Source organism: Photinus pyralis, unplaced genomic scaffold (assembly GCF_008802855.1).
Source record: "Photinus pyralis isolate 1611_PpyrPB1 unplaced genomic scaffold, Ppyr1.3 Ppyr1.4_LG2, whole genome shotgun sequence".
In the NCBI taxonomy this organism is placed as follows: domain Eukaryota; kingdom Metazoa; phylum Arthropoda; class Insecta; order Coleoptera; family Lampyridae; genus Photinus; species Photinus pyralis.
In genome coordinates this window covers 22,842,054-22,867,944 of record NW_022170403.1, presented here as the reverse complement: position 1 = coordinate 22,867,944, position 25,891 = coordinate 22,842,054, and the positions used below count along the sequence as shown (strand labels likewise).

Here is a 25,891-nt window from a genome sequence, read left to right as displayed (position 1 = left end):
ATCAATTCAGCACCTTTCTGTTTTTACACATTGGGGTGTGAGATACAAAACGTGTTGAAACGTATACATTTTAATTAATTCAATTTCTATTACGAAACGTGCCACTAATTATCTCTAAATTCGCTATTTTATATAGCTCACTGCTAAATAGGTACAACCGTTGAGGGCAGAGCGACGTTACAAATTTACATTCAAAACGGAAACTGAACAAATACAAGCATGCACTTCATTAGTTTGCATAATAATAGAATTGTCATTCGATTTACATATAAAATAGAACCGAGAAAAATGGAAATCAAATCATACCGGGGACCAATTGTTAAGCAATCGTACTGCATCGCCTTTAATTAAACGGCCCGCTATCCACGGTATAGTCAATACTGAGAAGATTAGCCCTATGTAACTCAAGCCCACTTAATTTACATAATCCCTCTTGCTTGGGAAGGTATTTTTCGAAATAGATACTAACTCTGTTATATCCAAACGTTTACCGTTCACTTTGTATGCAAGTTTTATAGAATTCATAAAACCTTTGTGCATAATATACATTGGCAGACTCCCATGAAAAATTCTTGTCAATTCAACAGGCTCGGCGAACTTAGGCACGAAAAGGAAGCACAAACGTTTTCACTCGGGTACCTAAAAGCATTTCAAAATACGCACGTGACCTTACTCATTAACCGAAGCACAAACGATAGATTTAGGGTAAAGCGTGGGTGTCATTGGTGCTCATTATGTTGTCAGACGGAACGGCACTTAAAAAGTTTGAGACATGCAACAACTCGGGAAGGTAATTTGATAATTCTCCTATTTGAGTCTGTTGCAAAAGAATTGAGTGGACTGTATGCGTCATTTTCTTACCAGGGATGCAACCTGGTTTCACCACTACATTCCCGAAACAAAGCAACAGTCAAAACAGTGGACTAAGTGAGGCGAAAAAGCTCCACAGAACGTGGTTCTAGGAGTTCAAGATAGAAGGTAGTAATTGAATTAATTTCTAAAGTTTTGGTCCAGCCGCCGCGCCGTTACCGTAATCAAAAAACACCCTATGTTAATTTTAAAACGATTATTAAAACCCGAAGGCCATACAGGTTTCCGCCAGTATCAGTTTGATAAGAGACTTTTTGCCTATCTAGTCTATAGGCACACAAAATATTCCTCTAAAGACTTCAGGTTTATGCGAGGTTTCTTTGTTGAGATCTCAAACTTTTGGACGGACCGAGTGTACATAGGTGTGCCCCAGAGGAATCTACCAAGCCCCTTTATCCCTGCACGAAATCGACGTTAGCCTGGCATTCCCTCTTGTATGAAGATATCAAAAGATTGCAAAAATGAAGTATCCTCCAACAACAATTAAATAAAGTAGGATAAATTGAATTGGCGACGAAGCAACGGTCAACTTAAAAAAATGTATTTTTTTAAAAAGACGAGGCTTTTGCATTACAACGCGATTCCATTTGGAATGTTTTACTTGCCATTTATGCCAGTTTTGAGATAAGACGATACGGGCCAAACTTATACCTCTCTTATCGGCTATTATAGGTAACACGTATTCGAATTTAATTAATGTGTTTCACTTCGCATTGCGCGCTGTCATGAGTGGTGTGTTATTTTAGTGCTTCATGATTCTTGATCGATTCAAAACGGATAGGGGTGAGTTTTTGATTTGTAATTAGGGGTGTTAACGCTACGTAGACAAAATCGCTAACAAGTAGACTTTATAAAAAAAGTCACATCACTGTAAAAAACATCCATAGCAAACAGATGTTTCAAATGATTCAAAAAGATGTGATTTTTTAATCCAGCGCTTTAGTTAGTGTGTTAATTAATGCCAGAATATGCTTATTTTAGATTTTATGTAACGAATTTTGACTTCCTATGGTGTCACGTAAAAATCCAAAAAAGTAATTATTGATTATACCATTAGATTAAAAACCATTCTAAATTATAACGGGGCTCTATACTTTCTTCTTATTATTGTTTTCGAAGTAAATTTCCAACAGCAGACCGCTACATGTTGCAAGATTAGCAATTAGTCATTCCACCTGCGGTCTTATCTAAAGTTTTCATTTCATTCTATAAAATGTTCGTATTTTAAAGTGACCTTTTTCTTGCATAATTATAGTAGACGGGGATAATCGCCAAAAACCCTCAGTCCCTTTGCTTGTTATTTAAAGGGGCTATGTAAATCTGCTTGTAATGTGAGTCTTTAATGCAGGTGTATATACAGTTCTAAGGCTTTCTGCAACAATTGATTTTGACTCAAGCAATTTTTAACTGTTTCTTTGTGCACCTACCCCTTAAACGCGGAAGGTGTTTAGTGTTTTGCGAGGTGTTTTGGCACTAATCAACAAATAGGCGTCTGCATAGATTTTCGCCTTACTGGCTGACGATAGACTTCCTTCGACTTTTCATCTCCCTGATGAGTGATAAACCAAGTGTTTGCCAGATTACTATCCTGCAGGGGTGCATTTAGTAAAAGAGGAAGGAACCTAGTCAAAAGGTATTTCAATCCATTCTGAAATAAGGTATACAAGCGCGTTGTTTTTTTACTAGAGCTACTTTGTAGACCCGTTTTGGTCGCCATCCTTGCAAGCACGCTGCCCTGTACGAAATGCAATTAAAAAATCGCAATGGAACCGTTTGCCCTGATAGTTTGTAAAGCATTCTTTTAAATGAAGTTGCCCTATTACTATAGGGTATTGGTTGTCTGTCGGCCACTTCGTGTAAAGGGTGAGATCTTATCATAATGAAAGTCAAACTGTCGCTCATGTCTCATTTGATAGATATCGGCAAGCAACTTCTTTGGCATGACGTCTGAATTTACGCGTGCAAAACGCACTGACTCATGCACGAGTTTTTCTTTCTTTTCTCCTTATCAGGGTTACGTGGATATAGCAAAATGCATCATTTTGTATGGAAACCCAACGTAAAGGCTAAAACTTGCTCACTCTTTGTGATTTTTTTCTATAAATATCGGCTGTAAGTTTTCTTAAAATTTTTCTGAAATTCTGGCGTTAGAGCCTTATGCGCTATTCAAATGGAATGATTGTGGCAAGTCCCCTGTACACTTTCGCCATTTTTTCCCTTAAATTTCGGCTACAAGTTTTTTTAAAAATTTAAATCAAAAGGGCGTAAGTGCATACGCGGTACGATCTTTTTTTATGTGCGAGTAAATGTTGAAGAAATTTTGGAATCAGGTCCTTTTATTCGAAGGCGGAATGCTTGTGGCGAAAGGGTTTATTTTTTTATTTGCTGTGCAAGTTTTTATTCAAATTTTTGGAGCAGGACTTTTTAGTTAAAGCATTGAATAAAAAATTTATTCTTATTCAATCGTTAAAGCAAGTGGGATGCTTGTGGAAAAGATCGAGTTGTCGTGTGGTCCATCAAGTTAGCCGTCGCAATAAAAAAATGTATATTGAACATTTTTAAATAGTGCTAGTCCTGATCGAATTTTAATTAGCGCTGATGATTTGGAAAATCAGTCCCCCGGTTTTTTTAAGGTACAGCTTCCACTCATACTTTAACGAGTTGTGCTCGATGCATATTGCATTGTGCCGAATATAGTGGTACGGTACACGGTAGTAGTAGTATGAAAATATTGCCTTCTTTAGCACTATCTCTGAATTATAAGCACCTCCTCGAATATTTTAAGTAAAAAAGAGGGCATCTAGTGGGTCCCATCATAACTGCAAAAATTAATGTTGAAGGATAATTATAAAATAAATTGAAAACTTCAAATACTAATTTTTAGCCTAGTTCTATATAAAAATATCGATTTGGTCGAAATCTCCCTGTGTCAAGTAGTTTTTAATTCAAGCAACTTCAAAATTTTACATCTTTTGCGTAGCTACTTAAGACCCAAGGTGCGTTTTGGTACTACTCAACAAATACAGAGCACGTTGAACGAATCTTAAGGCAACAACCTAAACATATTTTTACCGAAAATACAGGGTAATTTATATAAAACTTACATTTTTTTAAACAGAACCCCCCTTGTACATTGTTGTATGTTTCGATTCCTTGGTCAATTTTAGTGTGACTTTATGCATTATACCTACATGATAATCTAAAATTGGCCAAGGAATCGGATTAAGTAATAATACCTAGGAGGTTTTATTTGAAAAAAAAACGATTAAACAATTGCAATTTCGTTGAAAATATCTTTAGATTGTAGCCTTAAAGAGTCCTTCAACATGCCCCGACAAAATGTTCATATTAGGCTCTTTTGGTCGAAGCAAAATAATTAGTTTTTGACTTTATCGACCTGGTCGAGTGTACGCAAAAGCCTCAAAACGTTTACCAGGTGAAAGTGAGGACGTAATTATACTTTGTTAACAAAATATGAAAGACAGATCTAATACATATGTAAATTCGGTCCGTCCGAGGGTTTGAGATCTCAACGATTTTTCGAAATATGCACACAGAATATTCCTCTAAAGATTTCAGGTTTATGCGAGGTTTCATTGTTGGGATCTCAAACTGTCGGACGGACCGAGTGTACATAGGTGTGCCCTAGAGGAATCTACCAAATCCCTTACCCCTGCACAAAATCGACGTGAGCCTGGCATTCCCTACTTGTATGAAGATAAAAAAATTAAGTGTCCTTCCAATAACTATCAAATAAAATAATTGAATTGGCGACGAAGCAACGGTAAACTTATATTTAAAAAAATGCCCAATGCAACATAGAATTGGGTTACACTTTTGATGACGAGTCACCTAGTCAAAGAATAAAAATTACAGCCCTAGTTATTAATGCAATAGGAAGGAAGAGGGTTACGTTTAATGCGCATGTACCTATAGAAGTACCTAAAATTGTACTCACAGAGACAAAAATATTTGGTGCATCCCAAAAACGATAATGACTGATATGATATTGTTGAGAATTGTGTATTTTTTAAAAAGGCGAGCTTCTGCATTAGAACACGATTCCATTTGGAAATTTTTACCTGCCAGTTATGCTAGTTTTGAGATAAGACGATACGGGCCAAACTTAAACCTCTCTTATCGGGTATTATAGGTAACACGTATTCGAATTTAATTAATGTGTTTCACTTCGCATTGCGCGCTGTCGTGAGTGGTGTGTTATTTAAGTGCTTCTTTATAAAGGATCGAATCTAAACGGATAGGGGTGAGTTTTTGATTTGTAATTAGGGGTGTTAAACGCTTCGTAGACAACTAACAAGTACACCTTATAAAAAAATCACATCACTGTAGACAACATCCATCTTTTTTCACCAAACAGATGTTTCAAATGATTCAAAAAGATGTGGTTTTTTAATCCAGCGCTTTAGTTTGTATGTCGATTAATTCCAAAATACGCTTATTTTAGATTAACGAATTTTGACTTTCGATGGTATCACGTAAAAATCCAAAAAAGTAATTATTGATTATACCATTAGATTAAAAACCATTCTAAATTATAACGGAGCTCTATACTTTCTTCGTATTATTGTTTTCGAGGTAAATTTCCAACTGCATGCCGCCACATGTTGCAAGATTAGGAATTAGTCATTCCACCTGTGGCCTTAAATAGAGATTTATTAATTTCTTTCTATAAAATGTTCGTATTTTGAAGTGAACTTTTTCTTGCATAATTATAGTAGGCAGAGGGATAATTGGCCAAAACCCCCTCACCCCTTTTGCTTGTTATTTAAACGGTGATGTAAATCTGCTTCTAATGTGAGTATACAAATACCGAGACAAATACAGTTCTTAGGCTTTTTGTGACTACTAATTTTTATTCAAGCAATTTTTAACATTTTTTTATCACCTACCCCTTAGACGGAGGTGTTTTGGCACTAATCAACAAATACGCGACTGTATGGTTTTTCGCCTTACTGGCTGACGAAAGACTTCCTTCGACTTGTCATCTCCCTGAGTGATAAAACAAGAGTGTTTGATCGATTACCATCCTGCAGGGGTGTATTTACGAGTAACAGAGAGTGTGGAATAACACGTTTTTGCATGATCTTTCCCTTACCTAAACCTAGCCAAAATGTATTTCAATTCATTCTGAAATAATGTACAAGCGCGTTGCTTTTTACTCGAGCTACTTTGTGGGGTCGTTTTGGTCGCCACCCTTACAACCGCCCGTGCTACCCTGTACAAAATGCAATCTAAAAATTCCAATTGACCTGAAGTACTTCTTTTAAGTGAAGTTGCTCTTTCTATAGGGTATTGGTACTTGGTAGTCTGTCCGCCACTTCGTGTAAAGGGTGAGATCTAATGAAAGTCGAACGGTCGATTAAAATGTTTCATTTATATCGGTTTCCCATTAATGCATCAACAAGCAACTTCTTCGAAATTATGATTATGATTGTGAAAACTATTTCATAGGGAAACACAACGTAAAAGTCAAAAGGTAATGTGTTCATGTTTTAGGTGAACTATGTTCCACGATTGTGGTACACGGACGATTAAAAAAAATTAATTGCTGAAAAATAATGGGACCACTATTAGCTTAGTTTCAGATTTTTTCGTCGTTCTATATAAAAAATATCGATTTAGTCGAAGTCTCCTTGTGTCAATTAGTTTTTAATTCAAGCAATTTCCAATTTTACACCTTTTGCGTAGATACTTTAGACGCAAGTTGCGTTTTGGCATTTATCACCAATACAGGGTGGGCTATTAGTGCGTGGGTCGAAAATTGTGAGTTTATTAACACACATATTTAAAACTCATTGTTGGGGAATGTTTTAAGGACTCTTTAAGGATACAACCTAAAAATATCAACGAAATTGCAATTGATATATAGGGCGATTTTTATGAAAGTTGCATTTTTTTAAACAGAACCCCCTGTAAGATATTGCATATTTCGATGCCTTGGTCAATTTTAGTGTTGTTACGTATTACACATATACACACACTAATACACACAGTAAAATTGACCAAGATGTCGAAGTATGCATTCAAAATGCTACTTTGATAAAAAAAGACCCTGTATAACAATTGCAATTTCATTAAAAAATTGTTTAGGTTGTCTCCGAAAATGAATTTTAAATATGTGCGCTAATAAACCCGCAATCTTTTATCCACGCACTAATGGCGCATCCTGTAATCAGGCTGATTCAAATTCGAGGGCCACTGTAAGAGATAGATAGGTAGTTTAAATTTGGTAAAGCTGCGTATTTTGATTGCATAACAAAGTTTCGTTTTGAAACTGAAAAAATTCCGACTACTTTTGTATTTAAAAATAGTCCACGAGTTACTTCGTAGAGCATCTCGACTCTCAAAGTATCCCGAAAACTCCCTTGTACAGGGTGAGGAGTAACTTAATGCCTTGAAGATAAGAGTTTACGGTAGAGCGCTTTAGTATTATGATTTTGTTCAATATTCCCCACATTTTAAGAATATTTTGAATTATAGGGGCTGCGATCACAAAGTAGAGCACTACAAAGGTACTTTTTTTTTAAAGGAACCCCCTGTATTTTAATACATTTTTTTATTCTGCGTATAATTGCACTTTTTTATTACATGGTTAATATACAAACTTGTGGTTTTAAAGAGATTTGTTTTATTATAAGAAACATTTTTCATTTGCAAGCGTCAGTTTGTCAAAATTACTACTTAAATTTTGATTCCACATATTTTATCCTGGGTAAAGTTAAAGTTAAATAAATATACATCTACTATAAAACAATTAAAAATAAATTTACAGGGTGTTTTCTTTATAGGTCCAAAGTTACAAAACTTCATATTAAAAAATCTGACTTTTTTTAAATAGAATACCCTGTATATGTCTCTGCCATCATTTACTTCCACCAGAAAGCTTTTGGTGATAATGTCCCATACCTATCTCTGATAGTTTTCGAAATATCTTGGTTTTCCTGGTTTTTATATTCTAATCCATTAAATTTTGAAAATTCCGAGGACTGAATATTTCGTCAAGTATAAGCTCTCAGTTAGAAGGCAATTTCTATCGGCCTCACTCAAAACGAAAGTCATATCGATTAATTTTTTGAATAATTCATTTTAAGTCTGAAAACTTGAGAATAGACTTGATAGTAAAAACACTTGACAATAAAACGGGTTTAATTTAACTCCTTATGCCATCCAGTCAGTCACATTAGTTTCAAATTTTTTGCATGGCCACCTTTGTTATTATGTGAATTATAACTTACTAAAGATTAAGATTATAAAAACCAAGAAAACCAAGGTACTTCGAAAACTACCAGAGATATAGGACATTATTCCCAAAAGTTGAAGATTTTGGTTGAGCTACAAGATAAGAAATGAATTTATACACGGCGTTCCATTAAAAAAAAGGGAGATTCTTTAATATGAAATTTACTAACTTTACTAACAGAGCCTGGAATCGAAATTTAAGTAGTAATTCTGACAATAAACTGACGCTTACAAATGCCATTCTTATATAAATCATATTTTCTTTGAAAGATTTTCATATATTAACCATACAATGAAAAAGTCATCTAATTACACGTAAATACATTTTTAGGGCCCTACTTGGTGAAGTACCCTGTATAATTCAAAATATTTTTAAAATGTGGAGAATATTCAACCATATCATAACACAAAAGCACTCTATCGAAAAATCGTACCTTCAAGGCATTAAGTTACTCCGCGCAATCGTTGACTCACGCTGTACACAAGTGCATGTTCATTTACTGTATTGTATAGAATGTCAAACAATGTTTATCGCTTTCTCAAAATGAAATGCGTTGTTATACACCAAACCTATGGATAATCATATTCAAAAGCAATTTGCTTGTATGTTTGGTGGTTAGATTTTTTGCTACGTCTGTTCGTCCGTCAATCAGTCCGAGCGACTAGATATCAAGCAAGAAAAGAAAGAAACGAGAAATTCGGTGATGTTTTTGTTTGACAAACAACAGCAAAATTTTTATTAGGTCACGAATTTCGTCGAGTACATTGAAAAATACTCTCTATATACACATGAACTAAATAATTTTGGTTTTTCCTACCTCACGCTATTTGTGGTTAAGTTGGTAGACGGCAAGGGTAGACAAAGTAAAACAAATGATTGTACATTCTAATAGGTAATAACATCTATCATTATTAATAAAAATTGGACCCGGGGCACGAAATAAAATGCAAGTTCAAGACAGCACAACATTCACAGTGCCCTTTTTTCAGCTCGTTTATTTATGAACTGAATTGCAAACTTTTTATTTATGAAGGTATTAAAATGAAATTTGATACATAGGCACTTGGAATAAAAGCAAATCTAATGCCAGGTTCAAAATTTGGTTTTGCACATGCTTTAGCCATACCCATGAGCTCGTTTTCTATATTTGTTTACACATTTTTCAATTACAAATATTGTCTGGGATGCCGCAAAACGTTCTGCTGTAATGCATAGGAACTAAATTAATTTTTTAATACGTTTTAATAGTAAATTGCAAGCCAACTGGGATAAAGTAATTTTGCCGAATGTCACACTAGATCATTTTTGGCAAAGCAAGTGGAAAGCTTACGAAAAAATAATGCAATAGGAACGAAAAGGGTTACGTTCAATGCGCATGTATAGAAATGCCTAAAATTATAGTCACAGAAACAAAAATATTTGGTACATCCCAAAAACGATAATGACTGATATTGTTGAGAATTCTGTATTTATTTAAAATGACGAGGCTTCTGCAATACAACACGATTGCATGTGGAGATTTTTACTTGCCATTTATGCCAGTTTTGAGATAAGACGATATGGGCCAAACTTATACCTCTCTTATAGGGTATTATAGGTAACACGTATTCGAATTTAATTAATGTGTTTCACTTCGCATTGCGCGCTGTCGTGAGTGGTGTGTTATTTTAGTGCTTCATGATTCTTGATCGATTCAAAACGGATAGGGGTGAGTTTTTGATTTGTAATTAGGGGTGTTAACGCTACGTAGAGAAAACAAGTAGACTTTATAAAAAAAATCACATCACTGTAGACAACATCCATAGCAAACAGATGTTTCAAATGATTCAAAAAGATTTTTAATCCAGCGTTTTAGTTAGTATGAATGTCAATTAATGCCAGAATACGCTTATTTTAGATTTTATGTAACGAATTTTGACTTCCTATGGTATCACGTAAAAATCCAAAAAAGTAATTATTGATTATACCATTAGATTAAAAACCATTTTAAATTATAACGGGGCTCTATACTTTCTTCTTATTATTGTTTTCGAAGTAAATTTCCAACAGCAGACCGCCACATGTTGCAAGATTAGCAATTAGTCATTCCACCTGCGGTTTTATCTAAAGTTTTCATTCTATAAAATGTTCGTATTTTAAAGTGACCTTTTTCTTGCATAATTATAGTAGACAGGGGGATAGTCGCCAAAAACCCTCTCCCTCCCTTTGCTTGTTATTTAAAGAGGCTATGTAAATCTGCTTGTAATGTGAGTCTTTAATGCAGGTGTATATACAGTTCTAAGGCTTTCTGCAACAATTGATTTTGATTCAAGCAATTTTTAACTGTTTCTTTGTGCACCTACCCCTTAAACGCGGGGGGTGTTTAGTGTTTTGCGACTTGCGAGGTGTTTTGGCACTAATCAACAAATAGGCGTCTGCATAGATTTTCGCCTTACTGGCTGACGATAGACTTCCTTCGACTCTTCATCTCCCTGATGAGTGATAAACCAAGTATTTGCCCGATTACTATCCTGCAGGGGTGCATTTAGTAAAAGAGGAAGGAACCTAGGCAAAAGGTATTTCATTTCATGCTGAAATAAGGTATACAAGCGCGTTGTTTTTTACTAGAGCTACTTTGTAGACCCGTTTTGGTCGTCATCCTTGCAAGCACCCGTGCTGCCCTGTACGAAATGCAATTTAAAAATCGCAATGGAACCGTTTGTCCTGATAGTTTTTAAAGCATTCTTTTAAGTGAAGTTGCCCTATTAGCTACTATAGGTATTGGTCGTCTGTCGGCCACTTCGTGTAAAGGGTGAGATCTTATCATAGAGAATGTCGAACGGTCGCTTATGTCTCATTTGATAGATATCGGCAAGCAACTTCTTTGGAATGACGTCTGAATTTACGCGTGCAAAATGCACTGACTCAAGCACGTGTTTTTCTTTTTTTCTCCTTATCAGGGTTACGTGGATATAGCAAAATGCATCATTTGTCAAACTATTTTGTATGGAAACACAACGTAAAGGCCAAAACGTACGTACGCACAGAATCAACTTGCTTACTTTTGGTGATTTTTTCTATAAATATCGGCTGCAAGCTTTTATAAAGTTTCTCTGAAATTCTGGCCTTATGCGCTATGCAAATGGAATGATTGTGGCAAGTTCCGTGTACACTTTCGCCATTTTTTCCCTTAAATTTCGGCTACAAGTTTTTTTTTAAATTAAAATCAAAAGGGCGTAAGTGCATACACGGTACGATCTTTTTTATGTGCGAGTAAATGTTGAAGAAATTTTGGAATCAGGTCCTTTTATTCGAAGTAGGCGGAATGCTTGTGGCGAGGGGGTTTATTTTTTTTATTTGCTGTGCAATTTTTTATTCAAATTTTTGGAGCAGGACTTTTTAGTTAAAGCATTGAATAAACAATTTATTTTTATTCAATCGTTAAAGCAAGTGGGATGCTTGTGGAAAAGATTGAGTTGTCGTGTGGTCCATCAAGTTAGCCGTCGTAATAAAAAAATGTATATTGAACATTTTTAAATGGTGCTAGTGCTGTTCCAATTTTAATTAGCGCTGTTGATTTGGAAAATCAGTCCCCCGGTTTTTTTAAGGTACATTTTCCACTCATACTTTAACGAGGTGTGCTCGATGCATATAGCATTGTGCCAAATATAGTGTTACGGTACACGGTAGTAATATTAGTAGGTAGGTAGTAGGTAGTAGGTACCTTCTTCAGCACTATCTCTGAATTATAAGCACCTCCTCGAACATTTTAAATAAAAAAGAGGGCATCTAGTGGGTCCCATCATAACTGCAAAAATTAATGTTGAAGGATAATTATAGAATAAATTGAAAACTTCAAATACTAATTTTTAGTCTAGTTAAATCTAAACATATTTTTACCGAAAACACAGGGTAATTGATATCAAACTTACATTTTTTTTAAACAAAACCCCCCTTGTACATTGTTGTATGTTTCGATTCCTTGGTCAATTTTAGTGTGACTTTATGCATTATACCTACATGATATCTAAAATCTAAGTTTTATGATAACTGCGATATTCAATTGGACATCTATTTTTAAAAAAAAATTGACGAATTGCGGCTAAACGAGCCATTTTGGATATCATGTGTAATACATAAAGTCACACTAAAATTGGCCAAGGAATCGAAATAAGTAATAATATCCAGGAGGTTTTATTTGAAAAAAAAAAACGATTAAGCAATTGCAATTTCGTTGAAAATATCTTTAGTTTGTTGCCTTAAAGAGTCCTTCAACATGCCCCGACAAATTGTTCATATTAGGGTCTTTTGGTCGAAGCAAAATAATTAGTTTTTTACTTTATCGACCTGGTCGAGTGTACGCAAAAGCCTCAAAACGTTTACCAGGTGAAAGTGAGGACGTAATTGTACTTTGTTAACAAAATATGAAAGACAGAGCTAATAATACATATGTAAATTCGGTCCGTCCGAGGGTCTGAGATCTCAACAATTTTTCGAAATACACAAAAAATTTCTCTAAAGACTTCAGGTTTATGCGATATTTCATTGTTGAGGTCTCAAAGTTTCACACGAACCGAGTTTACATAGGTGTGTCCCAGAGGAATCTACCAAATCCCTTCACCCCTGCACGAAATCGACGTTAGCCTGGCATTCCCTCTTGTTTGAGGATAAAAAAATTAAGTGTCCTTCCAATAACAATCAAATAAAGTAGGATAAATTGAATTCGCGACGAAGCAACGGTCAACTTAAAAAAAATGCCCAATGTAACATAGAATGGCGTTATACTTTTGACGACGACTCAACTTTCTAGGGTTAATCAATAAAAAAATAAAAATTACAGCCCTAGTTATTAATGCAATGGAAACGAGAATTGTGTATTTAAAAAAAATGAGGCTTCTGCATTAAACGCGATTCCATTTGGAAATTTTGACTTGCCAGTTATGCTAGTTTTGAGATAAGACGATACGGGCCAAACTTATACCTCTCTTATCGGCTATTATAGGTAACACGTATTCGAATTTAATTGATGTGTTTCACTTCGCATAGCGCGCTGTCGTGAGTGGTGTGTTATTTTAGTGCTTCTTGATAAAGGATCGAATCTAAACGGATGGGGGTGAGTTTTTGATTTGTAATTAGGGGCGTTAAACGCTTCGTAGACAACTAACAAGTACACCTTATAAAAAAATCACATCACTGTAGACAACATCCATCTTTTTTCTGCAAACAGATGTTTCAAATGATTCAAAAAGATGTTTTTAATCCAGCGCTTTAGTTTGTATGTCGATTAATGCCAGAATACGCTTATTTTAGATTTTATGTAACGAATTTTGACTTTCGATGGTGTCACGTAAAAATCCAAAAAAGTAATTATTGATTATACCATTAGATTAAAAACCATTCTAACTTAAAGCCATACTCTACACTTTCTTCTTATTATTGTTTTCGAAGTAAATTTCCAACAGCAGACCACTACATGTTGCAAGATTAGCAATTAGTCATTTCACCTGTGGCCTTAACTAGAGATTTCATTTCTTTCTATAAAATGTTCGTATTTTAAAGTGACCCCAAAAAGGGGGGTGAGGGGGCACCCTCTTTGCTTGTTATTTAAAGAGGTGATGTAAATATGCTTGTAACTGAGTCTTTAATGCAGTTGTATCTACAGTTCTAAGGCTTTTTGTTACAATTTTTATTGAAGCCATTTTCAACTTTATTTTTTGCACTTACCCCTTAGACGCGGAGGTGTTTTGGCATTGACAATAATCAACAAGAAGGAGGGGACTATCAGGTCCTTGCATGATATTTCCCTTAAACCTAGCCAAAAGGTATTTCAATCCAGTGCGTTGTTTTTTACTCGAGCTACTTTGTAGGCCAGTTTTGGTCGTCACCCTTACAACCGCTCGTGCTACCCTGTACAAAATGCAATTTAAAAATTGCCATTGAACCGTTTGTCCTGAAGTATTTCTTTTAAGTGAAGTTGCCCGATTACTAAGTATAGGATTTTTGTTGTCCATCCGCCACTTCGTGTAAAGGGTGAAACATTATCATAATGAAAGTCGAACGGTGTCTCATTTGATAGATATCGGTCTCCCATTCATGCATCAGCACGCAACTTCTTCGGAATGACGTCTGAATTTACGCGTGCAAAACGCACTGATCCATGCATGTGCTTTTCTTAATTTACGTTGGCATAGAAAAATTTATTAAGCTATTTCATATAGGGAAACACAACGTAAAAGTCACAAAATATGTACATGGTGGAAATCGAAAATTGGAACATAGGCGTTTAACATATTTTACGCAAAAATACTTAAAAAAAAAAGTTATAGGGATATAAATTCTGCATCTAAATCATGTGAAACGATTATTCTACCTCTTTTTGTACGCGAAAAAATTAATTATAAAGATTCTGTTTTCACTATTTAAAAATTTTCATTTCACATTATTTTTTAATTGGAGGGGAGGGGGGCTAACTTAATAGAGTTTTCATTTTTCTCCTTTAAATTCCGGTTGTAAGCTTTCATAAAGATAACTAAAGGCAATTTTGTTTGGTTTCGCACAATTTACTTGATTGTTGCTATTCAGTGTATCAAATAAGAAGTGTGATTTTTTTGTGCACTTTTACAGCAATGATTACATTGGATGGCTTTTTGCAGAGCAGGTTGAGCGGTTATGGAAAATGAGCTTCCTCATAAATCTATTCACGTGGTCTCTGATACAACGGAATATCGTAGGATCCTCACTTCTCTAACAGCCATTTTTTTTAACCTTGCAATTTCGATCCATATGAAATTCCTGTCTTGGGCATCGAAATAGTGCTCTTGATCGTTTTCCAACAATCTCAGTGGAAGAATTAAGAAATTCATGTCTTCGGCATTAAGATAATGCTTTTAGCCTTTTTCTAATGCTATAAAAAGTATCTTGAGAGCTTAACTATGAGTTATAACGAACGCGGACGAATGGGCGGACAATAGAACATACAACCATACAAAACTATAAAGGATCTGAGATCCTTCAAAATCTCAAATTGTTTCTAATATTCCATTAGAAGCTCTTTGTGATAATGTTTTATTTTTCAGATATTCGTAATTGAACTGCAAGTGTGAGTGAGTGCGGTTGTGCGGTGTTTCGTGTCTAATGCGATGGATAAATGGTCTTCCCTAGGAGAGTCCGAATTAGTAAGGCTAAAGGGTAAGTTTTTTTTTAAATGGCACACTAAGCTATGCCAGTTATCGTTACAAACTTTAGAGCTAAGATTACAATTTAGTGTATACACATAATAGAAAAAGTAAGTTTTTGCCTGAAACTACTTTATTTAAAGCTATGGCGCAATCTGGAGCTGTCAGTAGAACACAATATTTTACACGAAAAAATGTCAGCCAGTGGGGTGCCTTGAATCTCACCAATAATCTCACATAATTTTTAAAAACGCGATTTTTTTAACTCCGGGAATCTTGAAACGTAAAGATCCGAGGAAATCTTAAAATCGAAATTTGGAGTGCTCCTAATTTTTTATTGGTGAAGTTAAAAACAAAAACAAAAAAAAAACAAAATGGCGGTAAATAATCACGGTATACTTCTTCAATTAGCTCTTGTCTTATTTTGATTGCATTGTAATGTACAATTTTCAAACGAATTACACTTTTTTCAATTCAGCAGTTTCGATCCTTAGTTGACTTTTCTTTGAGAATAGTTTCGACATATTACTTCGATTTTAAACAAATATTCTCACATGTTTAATTCCAGATTTACTCTTTGTTCCAGATTCCAGAAGGGCAGCCTTATAAAGGTAGGATTTTTTCTTTTTGCATGTGGGTGTAGGGTTTATTGCATTTTTTCATTTTATGTATTTAGCAGTGGGGAAAAGTGAATAGTGCATAACCACGAGGTAAAGTATTAAGTTTAGCTAACTTTCGTACGATAATACTGAGTGAGTTGTGGCCATCTTGTCACCATCTTAGTGACGAAAGCATAACTGTAATGCGGCTAATTCTTTCGTTTCGAAGTTGAGTGATTTCGAAGATTTCTGTACTCCCTTAGGATTTCTAGAAGGTTAATTTACTCTTTTTTTTAAAAAAAAAAGGTAAGTGCGATTGAATTGGCACAAGCTTGTTTGTTTACTAATGAGTTCTGATATTTTTTAATAAACAAACACGCAAAGAATTGGCCTGCTTACTGATGTTTTCGATTATTCACAGCCTCACCCTTGGGATTGCAGAGTGTGTGATCTGAATCAACTCCAGAAGATCCAAGTGAACCTACGATCCGGTGGCAGAATCACCTGGAGACCACTCAAGCGAGCGAGGTAAGTGCACCACTGTTTTTAACACAAATCTATGTGGATCGTGCAGATCGTGACGGTATGCACTTTTCAAGCAAAATTAATTACTGCAAAATTTTCCGTTAGGTTACACCTTCTTTCTTACCAAAACATTGAAAGTAAAAATAAAGCTCTCAGCGTTTTACTCACTACTTTTTCCCATAACTGAAGAAATATTCGAATTGTTTTGCATTCTCTTTCTGATGTACAATATTCCACTTTTCAGCAATGGAGAAGGGTGTTACCTGTAGTGCGGTTGTGCAGCGCCGTTCCTTCCGTGGTTTATATTATGGTTCTTCTCAGGCGAGATCGACTTAATAAGGCTAGGGGTGAGTTCTCACTTTTTAATTTGGTCAAATTTACAGGAAACGTCACCTCACTAAACGAAAATGCCACATTTGATTGAAAGCCCATTTTGGGTAGTTTGGTTTCTTGATTCAGTAGTTTTGATTTTTAATTCTTTTACCTTGGTGCGCCACATAATTTTTTTATAATAAGTCCCTTGGGAATGCTTCTACCCTAACCATTTTGTTCAATTTTAAGTAGTTACGTTATTGGCAATTGTCACTTTAACATAAATGTATTTTTTGTTGCAGATTCCAGAAGGGCAGCCTTATCAAGGTAGGATTTTTCTTTTCTATGCATGGGCCATTTTCTTTTTTGTGTATTTAGCAGTGCAGTGGGGGGGGGGGAGTGTGTAGTGCATATAGGAATAACAACGTCGAATTTAGCTAATCTTCGTGCCATAATACTATTTGACTATGTGACTGTTCTCTTCGTCTGTCATCTTGTTAATGTAAGATTGGCCCAAAGGTCAACTGATCTGTTTCGCAGCGTCAACCAACTTACTTCATTATAATCGGCATGACTATGAATTCATAGCCACACTGCTATTATGAATGAATTTGATTTTCTCTGCGAGTTAAATCTTCCGCTTTCAAGTGAGTGACTTCGAAAGGTGTTACAATTTACTTAGTATTACACGTAGATTGCTTTTTTTTAAATTTTAAAGGTAGGTGAGCGTTTCAATCACTATATTGCTTGGTTCCTTACTAACTCCATTATTTCTCAGAGCCAGGTAGTAGACTACTAAATCTACTGTTGTGAGGGGGTCCAACCTGCCGTGATGGATCGTATCGGATGCAGCCATAACCACTAATCATGTTTGTTCAATTGGAAAAAGGTGAGTAGTATGCCACTTCCCTTAACCGTTCAAGTTACAACATAGCCAACACTCAACGTCATGCTTATGTAAAAAAATCGTTAATAACTGTATTTTCAATTCTCAAATGACGTGATTTAAGAATAATCCAAAAACTCATTTTTTAAATATAGTTTTACACAAACATTTTCGAGAAAATCACATGGGAATTTCATGGTCCTACATAATATTACACTTTTCAGTGATGGTACCAAAAATAAGGACGTCGTGGGACCTCAAATAGTTAGCAGTCCTAATCTAGGAAGCCCGAATTAATAATGCAAAAGGTAAGTTTCTTTGATTAATTATGCATAACGGCAACTATGGAAACTCCATAGGCCTAAATATAAAGATTTAACTCCTAGCAGCATTTAAAAGAAGAGTTTGCACATCATAATTCTCTTATTGCAGTTATGTAATGAGATGATACCTACTCTTATTGTGCATCAAAATTGTTTATTCTCATGATTTCCTACTGCGAGAGCAAAACTATTGCTCCTCAAAGATTTCCATGTCTTGCAGACATTTCAATAAATCTATGGGGATATTATCGACTCCTGCTGCCATCCTTCATTTCTTTTACAGGTTTTGCAGGTGTAGGGCCTTCTTTTATTGTTCTCAACCCGTGTTTTCGTAACAATCAAATTATTTTCTTTAGAAAACTCATCTCCTTTCTCAGAGTCCGTATTTTTCAACCACTCCCTTAACCTGCTCATTTCCCACATTGGTATTCCAATGTCCCATCACAACCTTACAGCATTGCTGTCTTTCCTTACTAATTGGTCCTCTTTAATTTTTTTGTACTGATTTCTATTTTCAACTTTTCAGTAATGGTAACGAAGTCTGATGCGGTGTCTTTAATGAGTAACAGTCCTCCATAGGAGAGATAGAATTAATAAGGCTAAAGGGTAAGATTTTATTTTTTTTACTGAGAACATAATATGCAATTATCCTCTTCAGACGTCTAAAATGACAAAATTTTTTCAAAGATGTAGCATGTTCGTTTATTTTTTAATTCCTGCAGCTATTTATCATTTGTTGTTGTTTTCCAAGGTTTCTTTGTTGCGGGTCTCTTGCTAAAACGGATGCACTCTTTACCAATTTTGGTTACACCTTCCTTTATTTCCTCCCAATGTTTGTTCACACTTTCTTTTTTTGCATCTTATTTCATCCTTGTCCAATTCTTTCAAATTTCCAAATCCTTTTTGCTACTATCAGCAGCTTTCCTCACTCTTTTCAGTCTTATCTCTGAATCTGTAACTATGACAATATGGTAGCTGAATATGTCAGCTCCTGGTAGATCAAGACTCCCTCCTTATATCTTCTTTGTACCAATATAGAATCTATTTGTGTCTAAAATAGATCTCCTTGTGTTTGCTTTTCTTACTGAGAACTCTTCACAAATGTAAAATGACGAACTTTTTTCAAAGATTTAGCATGTTCGTTTATTTTTCAATTAACATTTCAATTGCATTATCAATTGTCTATTCTCTATTGTCTTCCTATAATTATAGTGGAAAGTAACCTTTCATCTCATCAGAGTTTCTGTTGATACCAGGTTAATAAATTAAGCCTCAGCACTTTACATGCCCTCGTAATGTAAGCTGCTTTTAGAAGCATTAAGCATAAAATATTTTGTTTAATTTTAATCAAATATACTTATACTTATTCATTGTTACAGATTCTAGAAGGGCAGCATTATCAAGGTAGGATCTTTCCATTTGCATGCGCATTTTATTTTTTGTGTATTTACCTGGACGTCGATGCATAATTTTTATTATTAAACTGAGTGGGCTGTGACCATCCCCTCAGCCTATTATCTATGGTTATGTAAGATTAACTTTCGTTCTCAACCTTCTCAAATGATCTGCTAGCAGCTATGAAAAGTATAACCTAATTCTGAAATTAGTACATTGTCGCTTACCGAAATTTAGAACCGATTCCGAACGTATTTAATATGCCTAAATTTACATTAAAGCATCCTCTGTTAAAATGCGCACCGCGATCGTATCGAAAATGCGGTAGTGCTAGTGGTAATGAAAATCCGTAACAATTTGTACTAGATGTCACATAGCAATCCTCCAAGCCATGCAGTTGTGGTTAGTTAATTTACGGAGTAGAGTTCTTGACAGGGGATAAATGTCTAAACCGCTTCGAAATAACTTTTCTCCATACTAAACGGTACAGCTACGACTTCGCGGTTGCACCTACTTAGTAACTTCAGACTTTTGATACGGCAGGGACTGCACGACCATCTGTTAAGAGCTTTCTTTCGAGGTTTGGTCTGTCATCCATCCTAAACTAAAGACACTGTATTTTTACTGCAACTTTTAAAATTAGAATTATTAGTATCGTATCCAAACTGATTAACTTGGAGAAATGTTATGAAGCTCTGGTGCTTTGAAAAGGTAAGTGAGTCTTCGGGGGTTCAGTGGGACCACTTGAGTCAGCTGAGGATGGCCAACGCCCCACCCCCATTATTTTACAATAATTGGGAACATATCTCATACAAATTTTGCATCATTGTAGTTCTAGCAACCCCATATACCTACATGCAGTATAAAAATAAATTTTACCTTTTACTTATCACTTCTTTATGGCGCACTTTTCTGAAGTTTAAAAATTTCTGCGTCTGCATAAAGGGGATCTAGTAGGCCCATAGATATAATCTTTTACTTTTCAACTCCCTTCCGCAAGGCCCTCACTTTGTCGAGCATCAAAAATATTTATTTCTTGCTTAAGGGTAGCTCTAGTAACCACATACATGTACATCTTAAAATTAATCCTTATGAATTTTTTGATACTTGATACTTAGAATTTAGTTAACTGTCGTGGGGTTGTGTCCCTGGTGGGAACTAATAGGGGCGCATTTCCGCCACTTTTGTTGCCATTGCGCTGGGCCGCGACGTATGCTAAATAGTGTGGTGGAAAATTATAAATTTTCCCATGAAAATTCTTTCCTAATACTGACTTAAAATTTCTATTATTATCTAATATTATTAGACTAATGTCCTTAATAGAAAAAAGTGATTGACTAACTATTGACTAATGTATGCCCATAATGATCTGTTAGAAGATATGAACTTTATAAGTTCTGACTTTGAAATTACACTCCATACAGTCTTATTGTCAGTTTTCAAACGCATTGAAGATAAATTTACAATCAAGTAAATTGGATGGTCCACTTGAGAGTGATGTAGTGCTGGTAGTCGTAGCACAAAAATGAGAAATACCCTTTCTTCAGTGAAAATATTGTACTGGGTAGTTTAAGTTTTTGGTAGCATATAAAATTTATGGTAACAGCTTCCAATATTCGGGGATTCAGTGGGATCACTGGAGTTGTATCTGCGGATGGCCAACGCCCCATATCCATTTTCCTTTTAACTGATAATTGAGGTGAACGTATAATTTAAAATTAAGTTCAATTGAAAACGATACATATGCATTAAGTAACGTCAGAAGATTAATGTCGCACAAAACTTTTTTACTTTTGAAGAATTAATCTATTTAGTACAAGCTGGTTATATGGTTCAGGGTTTCAGAGCTCCTAAAGTAACGCCTATTTGAAGAGGCACGTATTCGCTCCAAAAGTTATAAAATTTCATGAATAAATATAATAAAGTTCATGAATAATTGGTGATTCTCTTTCAATGAATTTTCAAGCAATTAAATACGTCCAATAAATAACGTAATTGAATACATGGATAAATTACTTTTATGGTGGGGTTATACAATCATTATCATTAGTCCCTTTGATTCTATTGGTTATTTCTTAATCTTCTAATGATTAGTATAAACCCACCAATAGTCGTATTCCATTTTTCCAACAAGGAATATGGGTCAAATGTCTATGAGTGAATTTGAGTGTTTTTCATTGTGCAATTAAATTTCATTTATTTAAATATAAATAAATAGAAAGGACTCGTATTATAATTTCCATACATCTCTGTAATCACTGGAAGTATTGCAGTTACAAGGTTACACTTATTTTTAATAGTACCTAATTGGTAGCAGCTGCATCTAATTTTTTAATTTTTTCAGTGGAGTTTAATGAACAAAAATTAAAATCAGAACACATTAGTAATCATATTAGTGGAAAAAAGGTACCGGAAAATAAATAGTTTCCTTTTACCTATTAGAAGGGACATTGTATCGCAAGTGCGTGTACAAAAGCAAGTTAATTAAATTTCGGTCTTGAAAATGGTGCCATTAAGCAATAGGAATTGTCTGCCTTTTCAAAGTAAAAGACGAAACAACCTGTCACACGAATTTTACGTTTATCACGTAATTTCTCCGTTATTTACGATGATTAAATTCGAGACACTTTTACTTAAATTCGGTTTAATGATAGGTTGCACGTCTGATTGACACTTTGAGCGCTTACCTGTATTGTCTCGAAGTCTCGGTAGGAAGTTGTTCCAAAATGCGCATGCAGTTGCCCGCGGTCCTCTACCTATTCCTGTTTTATCGGCATTGAAGATAAAATATTGGGGATGTTCTTTTGTGTATATAGGCCAATTTACGTCATCCGTCACGGGTTTTCTATAAATAAAAGAGCAAATAAGTTTTCACATAAAAATCGCTTTATCGCTGTTCGTACTATATTTTGTGTGCCTTGATGCTATGTCGTTTTTTTCGTGGTATTATAAGTTAAATTACGCTTATTACTTGCTAGTTATAATAATATAAAGCTACCAAATTAAAAGTTTATGATTTTGCGTTAAATAAGGAAAAACTGGGAATACAACCATCAAACGAGAATATTTGTATACCGTATTTACACTTAGTTTGATACATTCATGAAATTAAATCTGTGTGTGTAGTATTGATGCAATGGCATATCTCGATTCCTATTGAAATTTTTTAGCGCATTTTTGAAAAAAATACGCTATTATATTCGTTATTGCTGGCAGGCCGGCTGTCCGCGTGAGTTCTCCACAACTACAATAGCTAGAGAATTCAAATTTTCACTAAAAGCTTTCTGCTATAGTGTAGATGTGCAGGCACTAGTCTATTTTGAGTTACATTACTTGTGAGATCGATAATTGATGAAAATAAATTCGATATGGGTTTCGGAGGTGCTATAATTTTACCGTTAGATAGCGCTACCAGTATAAAAACTTATTATTTACTTTGTGATTTGTTTTACAAAATGAAGACGTACCGTCAATTGAAATTAAATAAAATTAATTATTTAACGCAGCCAAAATTACTCGTGAGATCGATAATTTAAACTTCGCTAATAAAATACTGACCTGCATTACCAAAAATGCGCTTTAATCATGCATATGCTGATTTACAACTTGTTTTACATTACCACTTACAAAATTAATGCACCTATGGAATGTAATTTTGTATAAGTCGTACCTGCAAAGCAATTACTTCAAATTGAATATTGTCCAGTTGGTTTTTATCTTAGAGTCTGTATAAATTAATTTACTATTGCAATGTGGACAATTATCTTTCAATTAAGACAATTACTATTATAATTAAATGCGTTTATGGCTTAGTTTAACTTAATAAAAGATATCTGCCACTTAGGTTTTTATGGCATAGGTCTCATACAGGAGATAAGGAATCATTTTGACAATTTTTAGACGTTCTTCACGTAAAAACTTAAACACTACAACTACAAGTTTAGGTTATTAGAGGCGGTTGAGCGTAACGTGTATCGATTACTGTTACTTGCAGATTCTATATCTTGATTAATTGCCATTTGTTGACAAATTATGAAAATGATGTTGCTAGATTACTTCGTCTGCTATTGTTGTCGTAAATGTTTTTTTCTAGGTTACATACTGGATTTTCTACCTTCAGATGGATTGGCAATCCGTGTCCGCATTGTGTTAATGTACTTTCCTTTTAATGAGCAAAGATAATTTCTGATTAAATAAAGATTTATATCGGTGAGAGCTTTTCCGCTTTATAAAAACCTAACATGGAAGTGGAACCTACTTTTGTTCTTCGACGGTATCAAAATTCTCTATTCAATTCCACTCCATGGATCATATTTGTTTTCATATTGGAGATATCACAAAGTACCGAATTCCGATAGTAGAGAGGGGGGAGACAGTCTATCTAGAATTAAAGAATGTTTTTAGGAAAATCTCGGAAATGCGTCTTCGTTTGGATTCACGAGACTTTGGCGCAACAAAATAATTCTGATCTAACATAATTATTATGTTCCTTGATGGTAATAATAAATCACACGTTGGTAAAAAATCAAGTGGACTTGCCATCAAAATGGCGTATCTTTAACTTTGTGTTCCGATAATTTACATGAACCCTCAAAATCCTTTAATAGGGATTAACTGACCCTTTAACAACTTATCCTAATCACAACGGGTACAATTAGAGTTTTTCTAGAAGAGAATGGTTAGGGTTACATTTTGGTCTAAAATAATAATAATAATAATAATATGCTTTATTTTTTTGCAAGCTGGTAAAAAAATAACAAAGTCAAAGTTATAGAGAGAATCACGCAAAAAAAAAAGGATTAGAAAACAATTACAACTGATCTAAGTTCTAATCCTGAAATCAAGCACGAATTTCATTGAGTATTCTAGAAAATCACTAAAAACCCTTAAAATCTGAGAAATGGGAGCCTATAGACTTACTGAACACCATACCCAAATGAAAAACTTTGCATTTTTGTTTTCACCGAAAATACCAGTTAATATTATAAGTTTGTGTGAAAATCGAAGAAGAAGAAAAACAGAAGAAAACTCAATTTTTTAAAACTAAAAGTACAAGATACAATTTCCTGTTTTTTTTACATAAGACCGATATATCATTCCATTTGAAATTTTAAAGAAATTTTCGTTTTTCTACGGTGATTGAATGAGGCTTAAACTACTGTATTCATTTTCGGTTGAAAGCATTTATTGACAAAATTGCCCTACAAAGTTGTATACCGCGATCAAGATATACTAAAGGGGGCACAGAAAAAAGGAACCATTCATAATCCTAACTAGAACCTGGGGCTGCTCACGATGAGACTAGGGTACGTTTGTAAATAAGTAATGGTAGAATTATTGCGCCACTAACTTTTAAATAAAGGAACCGTTGTAATGGCCTACCGTTTCTAAAAAATTAATTTCTGTTTACTTCTGTAGGGTAGAATTTGAATTTGACAGTGTAACTTAAAGATTAAATTTAGTTAACAGTGTATGTGTTACCGCTAATGTTGGCAAAACGTTAATGCGCACATTAACGGCTTAATATGCAAATTAACGCTTCAGATCCACATTAATACATTCTATATTATTAAAGTGCGAAAAAGTATTGAAAAGAGCAATACAAACACATGATTCACGTATACAATCAATGATTTCATTGCAGTAGGGTTCTAAAAAGGTTTTTACTACACTCTTCTCTAAAAATACTAAAAACCTACGTGGCTCAACATTCGAAAGTCTCAAGCAGTCAAAATGTTCTGTAAGTTTTGAACTTTTTCAAACTGCAGGCGATTCTCAAGGATCTTTAAAAACTGAAGGCTCTAACATTCTTAAACAGCACTTTAAACCTATAAAAGCTCTTAAAGCGCACAAAAACTTTGGATCTTATCGAGATTGTTTCCGAATCTTACGAGATAAGGGGCGTAGTTAGAAAAGCGTGATCTGTTGCCGCAATTACGAGGTTGCATAAGATCATTCGGAGACGCGTGTAGGGAAATTAGATACAGGCAGATTATTGGTTTACAGGGCGCGCCGTCGTGGCATTTGCTTTGGTTCCGATTCAGTTTTTTACTGAGCGAATACCTACAGAAAATTAGTGAAAGAAAGTTCTTTGTTCAATTTTAGGATCGATCAATTTCGATCGCACGGTTTTAAGAGAGATCGCCGTAAACAAAAGTACGGGAAGATATCTAAGATCGGCCGCGACTTAGTTAAAGTAGTGTATAACCTTGTGAATAGTAAAAATAGTAACGCAATTCTCGTGTATTACATTATTATTTAATGCAGATCGTCCGCATATGCAACTATATCATCATGAATTATGATCCAAGGGGTTTTAGCTGCTGCACCCTGTAGAGAGGCACAGTATTCAGTGTCCTAAGCGGAAAAATTAGCGTGTGCAGAGTAGTTATTTCTTAGAGAATTTGACGCAAGTTTTGAATTAGGTCGAGGTAAATACAAATCTCACAACAAAATAACCATTTAAGCTCGGATTTAAGTCGATATTACGATGCTCGGAATAATGCTTATTGATTGTAATCAAACTCTACTTACATAGTATTTTCCCACCACCCGCAGCCACGCAC

At 34.8% G+C, this 25,891-nt stretch overlaps 1 protein-coding gene and 1 long non-coding RNA gene across 2 annotated transcripts in view; one reads left to right on the top strand and one right to left on the bottom strand.

Moving 5' to 3' along the window:
* Positions 1 to 25,891, bottom strand: part of LOC116163893 (acetylcholinesterase-like) — an 82,141-nt gene that overhangs the window by 17,052 nt on the left and 39,198 nt on the right. Inside the window, exon 5 of the mRNA XM_031478024.1 lies at positions 22,013 to 22,170. Within this exon, the coding sequence (XP_031333884.1) occupies positions 22,013 to 22,170 (158 nt within the window). The remainder of the gene's footprint in view (positions 1 to 22,012; positions 22,171 to 25,891) is intronic.
* LOC116162892 lies at positions 17,224 to 18,536 on the top strand. Its single transcript, XR_004143641.1, has 3 exons — positions 17,224 to 17,610; positions 17,832 to 17,915; positions 18,457 to 18,536. It is a non-coding gene; the product is annotated as an uncharacterized LOC116162892 (long non-coding RNA).